The sequence below is a fragment of the Lagenorhynchus albirostris genome, chromosome 2, assembly GCF_949774975.1.
Source record: "Lagenorhynchus albirostris chromosome 2, mLagAlb1.1, whole genome shotgun sequence".
Taxonomy (NCBI): domain Eukaryota; kingdom Metazoa; phylum Chordata; class Mammalia; order Artiodactyla; family Delphinidae; genus Lagenorhynchus; species Lagenorhynchus albirostris.
Genome location: NC_083096.1, coordinates 151855679 through 151863234, shown reverse-complemented (window position 1 = coordinate 151863234; position 7556 = coordinate 151855679). Strand labels below are relative to the sequence as shown.

Genomic DNA, 7556 nt, shown 5'->3' with positions numbered 1-7556 from the left:
TCACATCCCCTCCAAATAATTGTCTGAGAAAAGAGACACCAATGTGGAATGGTAACTCGGCCAATCCATACTGGAGCTCCTTGAAAGGCCCAGGGGCCTTTTCTGGCAAAGACCTACAATTTATGTCTGCATTTTGCTATTTGTTTTCTATATGTCTCACATCTTTTTGTTCCTCCATTCCTCCTTTACTGCCTTCTTTTGCATTAAGTGGATCTTTTCTAGTGTACCATTTTAATTTCCTTGTTGATTTTAACTGTTTTTTCGATTACTTTTCTTAGTGATTGCTCTAGGAATTATAATGGGCATTTTAATCACAATCTACCTCAGATTAATGCTAACTTAATTACAGTAGAATAGAGAGACTTTACTCCAGTATAGCTCTATTCCCTACCCCTTTCTTTGGCAAAGATCTATGAAGAATGCATCACCGGGAGACCTCTGAGAAATAGGATAAACTATTTGCAGTTTAATTATAAATACCTTGTTAGTGAACAGATAACACATTATTCAAAGTCGTGCAAAGTCATGATAAACAAGAGTTTTACTGATTTCTATGCCAAAAGCTCTATATTCCCCAACATATGCTGTGAAACGATAAAAACACAGCTATGAGCGCAATCCTAGGGGAAGAGGGTGGGCACTTCAGCAATTCATAGCACCTCAAAGCAGCTGTGCAATGCTGGAATACATTAGATGCTCAGTAGTCCATGATGCAGAGCTCTTGGGTCACCAAGTAATGGAATGAGCTTCCTCAGCTGAGATGAGATTTAGTAAGTCTTGAATGGTGTTTTGTTCATGGACACTGAGCTGCTGTTCTTTGGCTAGATCCAGGGCTCTCATGGCGTATTCCTCTGCCTGAAATAGAATTGCAGTGACAAAAGGAAGTTGTCACAGAAAAGCATTACATTGGAAAGCCCATCTCTGCTCGACCACAAAAACATGGGAAAGGACCCTTCAGCTTCTCACACAGCCACTGAGTTCTTTGTGGAAACTTGTGAACATACACTGGGTCTTCACAGCTAACCACATATGTGGGATGAGGGTGAGAGGGGTTAAGGAACAGGAAAACATGGTCGCTGAGCTTACAGTGGACAAAGCCTCTTTTCTACATTTCAGGGCCCTTTGAACCAACATTGGGAGGCATAGAAACGGAAGGTGCCACAAGTAAGTTGCCATCTGGAGGGCCAAGCAGCCCAGAGTTTTGACAGACGCTTCACAGGACAACTTGGGACAGGCTCTAGCTGGCCCTTCCCCCCTCCATCTCTTCCTCTTCTTCTTTTTTTTTTTTTTTAACATCTTTATTGGAGTATAATTGCTTTACAATGCTGTGCTAGTTTCTGCTGTATAACAAAGTGAATCAGCTATACATATACATATATCCCCATATCTCCTCCCTCTTGCGTCTCCCTCCCACCCTCCCTAGCCCACCCCTCTAGGTGGACTCAAAGCACCGAGCTGATCTCCCTGTGCTCTGCGGCTGCTTCCCACCAGCTATTTTACATTTGGTAGTGTATACATGTCCATGCCACTGTCTCACTTCATCCCTGCTTACCCTTCGCCCTCCCCATGTCCTCAAGTCCATTCTCTACGTATGCATCTTTATTCCTGTCCTGCCCCTAGGTTCTTCAGAACCATTTTTTTCTTTAGATTTCATATATATGTGTTAGCATATGGTATTTGTTTTTCTCTTTCTGACTTACTTCACTCTGTATGACTGACTCTAGGTCCATCCACCTCACTACAAATAACTCAATTTCGTTTCTTTTTATGGCTGAGTAATATTCCATTTTATACATGTACCACATCTTTACCCATTCATCCGTCGATGAAAACTTAGGTTGCTTCCATGCCCTGGCCATTGTAAATAGAGCTGCAGTGAACTTTGTGGTACATGACTCTTTTTGAATTACGGTTTTCTCAGGGTATATGCCCAGTAGTGGGATTGCTGGGTCGTATGGTAGTTCTATGTTTAGATTTTTAAGGAACCTGCATACTGTTCTCCATAATGGCTGTATCAATTTACATTCCCACCAAAAGTGCAAGAGGGTTCCTTTTCTCCACACCCTCTCCAGCATTTATTGTTTGTAGATTTTTTGATGATGGCCATTCTGACTGGTGTGAGGTGATACCTCATTGTAGTTTTGATTTGCATTTCTCTAATGATTAGTGATGTTAAGCATCCTTTCATGTGTTTGTTGGCAATCTGTATATCTTCTTTGGAGAAATGTTTATTTAGGTCTTCTGCCCATTTTTGGATAGGGTTGTTTGTTTTTTAGTTGTTGAGCTGCTTGTATATTTTGGAGATTAATCCTTTGCCAGCTGCTTTGTTTGCAAATATTTTCTCCCATTCTGAGAGTTGTCTTTTCGTCTTCTTTATGGTTTCCTTTGCTGTGCAAAAGCTTTTAAGTTTCATTAGGTCCCATTTCTTTACTTTTGTTTTTATTTCCATTTCTCTTGGAGGTGGGTCAAAAAGGATCTTGCTGTGATTTATGTCAGAGAGTGCTCTGCCTATGTTTTCCTCTAAGAGTTTTATAGTGTCTGGCCTTATATTTAGGTCTTTAATCCACTTTGAGTTTATTTTTGTGTATGGTGTTAGGGAGTGTTCTCATTTCATTCTTTTACACGTAGCTGTCCAGTTCTCCCAGCACCACTTATTGAAGAGGCTGTCTTTTCTCCATTGTATATTCTTGCCTCCTTTATCAAAGATAAGGTGACCATATGTGCGTGGGTTTATCTCTGGGCTTTCTATCCTGTTCCATTGATCTATATTTCTGTTTTTGTGCCAGTACCATACTGTCTTGATTACTGTAGCTTTGTAGTACAGTCTGAATTCAAGGAGCCTGATTCCTCCAGCTCCGTTTTTCTTTCTCAAGATTGCTTTGGCTATTTGGGATCTTTTGTGTTTCCATACAAATTGTGAAATTTTTTGTTCTAGTTCTGTGAAAATTGCCATTGGTAGTTTGATAGGGATTGCACTGAATCTGTAGATTGCTTTGGGTAGTAGAGTCATTTTCACAATGTTGATTCTTCCAATCCAAGAACATGGTATATCTCTCCATCTGTATGTATCATCTTTAATTTCTTTCATCAGTGTCTTATAGTTTTCTGCATACAGGTCTTTTGTCTCCTTAGGTAGGTTTATTCTTAGGTATTTTATTCTTTTTGTTGCAACGGTAAATGGGAGTGTTTCCTTAATTTCTCTTTTAGATATTTCATCATTAGCATAAAGGAATGCAAGAGACTGCATTAATTTTGTATCCTGCTACTTTACCAAATTCATTGATTAGCTCTAGTAGTTTTCTGGTAGCATCTTTAGGAGTCTCTATGTATACTATCATGTCATCTGCAAACAGTAACGGTTTTACTTCTTCTTTTCCGATGTGGATTCTTTTTATTTCTTTTTCCTCTCTGATTGCTGTGGCTAAAACTTCCAAAACTATGTTGAATAAGAGTGGTGAGAGTGGGCAACCTTGTCTTGTTCCTGATCTTAGTAGAAATGGTTTCAGTTTTTCACCATTGAGAATGATGTTGGCTGTGGGTTTGTCATATATGGCCTTTATTATGCTGAGGTAATTTCCCTGTATGCCTACTTTCTGGAGGGTTTTTATCATAAATGGGTGTTGAATTTTGTTGAAAGCTTTTTCTGCATCTATTGAGATGATAATACGGTTTTTCTCCTTCAGTTTGTTAATATGGTTTTTCACATTGATTGATCTGCATATATTGAAGAATCCTTGCATTCCTGGGATAATCCCCACTTGATCATGGTGTATGATACTTTTAATGCACTGTTGGATTCTGTTTGCTAGGTTTTTTTTGTTTTTTTTTTTTTTTTTTTGCAGTACGCGGGCATCTCACTCTTGTGGCCTGTCCTGTTGCGGAGCACAGGCTCCAGATGCGCAGGCTCAGCAGCCATGGCTCATGGGCCCAGCCGCTCTGCAGCATGTGGGATCCTCCCGGACCGGGGCACGAACCCGTGTCCCCTGCATCGGCAGGCAGACTCTCAACCACTGCACCACCAGGGAATCCCTGTTTGCTAGTATTTTGTTGAGGATTTTTGCATCTAGGTTCATTACTGATACTGGCCTGTAGTTTTCTTTCTTTGTGGCATCTTTGTCTGGTTTTGGTATCAGGGTGACGGTGGCCTCGTAGAATGAGTTTGGGAGTGTTCCTCCCTCTGCTATATTTTGGAAGAGTTTGAAAAGGATAGGTGTTAGCTCCTTTCTAAATGTTTGATAGGATTCGCCTGTGAAGCCATCTGGTCCTGGGCTTTTGTTTTGTGGAAGACTTTTAATCACAGTCTGAATTTCAGTGCTTGTGATTGGTCTGTTTTATTTTCTATTTCTTCCTGGTTCAGTCTCGGAAGGTTGTGCTTTTGTAAGAATTTGTCCATTTCTTCCAGGTTGTCCATCTTATTGGCATATAGTTGCTGTAGTAATCTCTCATGATCCTTTGTATTTCTGCAGTGTCAGTTGTTACTTCTCCTTTTTCATTTCTAATTGTATTGATTTGAGTCTTTTCCCTTTTTATCTTGATGAGTCTGGCTAATGGTTTATCAATTTTATTTATCTTCTCAAAGAACCGGCTTTTAGTTTTATTGATCTTTGCTATTGTTTCCTTCATTTCTTTTTCATTTATTTCTGATCTGATCTTTATGATTTCTTTCCTTCTGCTAACTTTGGGGTTTTTTTGTTCTTCTTTCTCTAATTGCTTATGCTGTAAGGTTAGGTTGCTTGAGATTTTTCTTGTTTCTTGAGGTAGGATTGTATTGCTATAAACTTCCCTGTTAGAATTGCTTTTCCTGCATCCCATAGGTTTTGGGTCGTCGTGTTTTCATTGTCATTTGTTTCTAGGTTTGGGGTTTTTTTTTGCGGTACGCAGGCCTCTCACTGCCGCAGCCTTTCCGTTGTGGAGCACAGGCTCCAGACGCGCAGGCTCAGTGGCCATGGCTCACGGGCCCAGCCACTCTGCAGCATGTGTGATCCTCCCGGACCAGGGCACGAACCCGTGTCCCCTGCATTGGCAGACAGACTCTCAACCACTGCGCCACCAGGGAAGCCCTCTAGGTATTTTTTAATTTCCTCTTTGATTTCTTCAGTGATCTCTTGGTTATTTAGTAATGTACTGTTTAGCCTCCATGTATTTGTATTTTTTACAGTTTTTTTCCTGTATTGATGTCTAGTCTTACAGCATTGTGGTCAGAAAAGGTACTTGATACAATTTCAATTTTCTTAAATTTATCAAGGCTTGATTTCTGACCCACGATATGATCCATCCTGGAGAATGTTCCATGAGCACTTGAGAAGAAGGTGTATTCTGTTGTTTTTGGATGGAATGTCCTATAAATATCAATTAAGTCCATCTTGTTTAATGTATCATTTAAAGCTTGGGTTTCCTTATTTATTGTCATTCTGGGTGATCCTTCCATTGGTGAAAGTGAGGTGTTAAAGTCCCCTACTATGATTGTGTTACTGTCAATTTCCCCTTTTATGGCTGTTAGCATTTGCCTTATGTATTGAGGTGCTCCTATGTTGGGTGCATAAATATTTACAATTGTTATATCTTCTTGGATTGATCCCTTGATCATTATGTAGTGTCCTTCTTTGTCTCTTGTAATAGTCTTTATTTTAAAGTCCATTTTGTCTTATATGAGAATTGCTACTCCAGCTTTCTTTTGATTTCTATTTGCATGGAATATCTTTCTCCATCCCCTCACTTTCAGTCTGTACATGTTCCTAGGTCTGAAGTGGATCTCTTGTAAGCAGCATATATACAGGTCTTGTTTTTGTATCCATTCATCCAGTCTATATCTTTTGGTTGGAGCATTTAATCCATTTACATTTAAGGTAATTATCGATATGTATGTTCTTATTACCATTTTCTTAACTGTTTTGGGTTTGTTATTGTAGTTCTTTTCCTTCTCTTGTATTTCCTGCCTAGAGAAGTTCCTTTAGCATTTGTTGTAAAGCTGCTTTGGTGGTGCTGAATTCTCTTAGGTTTTGCTTGTCTGTAAAGTTTTTAATTTCTCTGTCGAATCTCAATGGGATCCTTGCTAGATAGAGTAATCTTGGTTGTAGGATTTTCCCTTTCATCACTTTAAATATGTCCTGCCACTGCCTTCTGGCTTGCAGAGTTTCTGCTGAAAGATCAGCTGTTAACCTTATGGGGATCTCCTTGTATATTATTTGTTGCTTTTCCCTTGCTGCTTTTAATATTTTTGCTTTGTATTTAATTTTTGATGGTTGATTAATATGTGTCTTGGCATGTTTCTCCTTGGATTTTTCCTGTATGGGACTCTCTGTGCTCCCTGGACTTGATAGACTATTTCCTTTCCCATACTAGGGAAATTTTCAACTATAATCTCTTCAAATATTTTCTCAGTCCTTTCCTTTTTCTCTTCTTCTTCTGGGACTCCTATAATTTGAATGTTGGTGCATTTCATGTTGTCCCAGAGGTCTCTGAGACTGTCCTCAATTCTTTTCTTTTTTTTTTTTTTCTGCTCTGTGGTAGTTATTTCCACTATTTTATCTTCCAGGTCACTTATCCTTTCTTCTGCCTCAGTTATTCTGCTATTGATTCCCTCTAGAGAATTTTTAATTTCATTTATTGTGTTGTACATCATTGTTTGTTTGCTCTTTAGTTCTTCTAGGTCCTTGTTACATGTTTCTTACATTTTCTCCATTCTATTTCCAAGATTTGGGATCATCTTTACTATTATTACTCTGAATTCTTTTTCAGGAAGACTGCCTATTTCCTCTTCATTTGTTTGGTCTGGTGGGTTTTTACCTTGCTCTTTCATCTGCTGTGTATTTTTCTGTCTTCTCATTTTGCTGGGTTCGGGGTCTACTTTTCACAGCTTGCAGGTTCGAAATTCCCGTTGTTTTTGGTGTCTGCCCCCAGTGGGTAAGGTTGGTTCAGTGGGTTGTGTAGGCTTCCTGGTGCAGGGGACTGGTGCCTGTGTTCTGGAGGATGAGGCTGGATCTTGTCTTTCAGGTCTGCAGGACAGCGTCTCGTGGTGTGTTTTGGGGTGTCAACTTATTATGTTTTTAGGCAGCCTCTCTGATATTGGGTGGGGTTCTGTTCCTGTCTTGCTAGTTGTTTGACATGGGGTGTCCAACATTGGAGCTTGATGGTCATTGAGTGGAGCTGGGTCTTAGCATTGAGACTGAGGTCTCTGGGAGAGCTCTCACCGATTGATATTACGAGGGGCCAGGAGGTCTCTGGTGGACCAATGTCCTGAACTCGGCTCTCCCACCTGAAAGGCTCAGGCCTGACACCTGGCTGGAGCACCAAGACCCTGTCAGCCACATGGCTCTACTCGCAAAGGGGAAAGGGGTGCCTCAGCAAGCCGAGCAGGTGCTTTCACCCCCCTCCATCTCTTCTTTTCTCCCTTATTTCCTTCCTCCCTTCCTTCCTTCCTTCCTTCCTTCCTTTCCTCTTTCTCTCCTTACTGTCTTTCAATAAATATTTATTGAAAGGCTACTATGTTCCAGGTACTGTGACTATAGGCAGAAATTCCTACCCTTGTGAAATTGACAATATAGTGGGGGAGAGAG

The 7556-nt window shown here is 40.3% G+C and overlaps 1 protein-coding gene across 2 annotated transcripts in view; it reads right to left on the bottom strand.

Moving 5' to 3' along the window:
- Positions 1–521: 521 nt before the first annotated feature.
- Positions 522–7556, bottom strand: part of ZMYND12 (zinc finger MYND-type containing 12) — a 34319-nt gene continuing 27284 nt past the window's right edge. For both annotated transcript variants that reach the window (XM_060142659.1, XM_060142660.1), the window contains one exon: positions 522–851. In XM_060142659.1, the coding sequence (XP_059998642.1) occupies positions 727–851 (125 nt within the window). In that variant the 3' untranslated portion in view covers positions 522–726. The remainder of the gene's footprint in view (positions 852–7556) is intronic.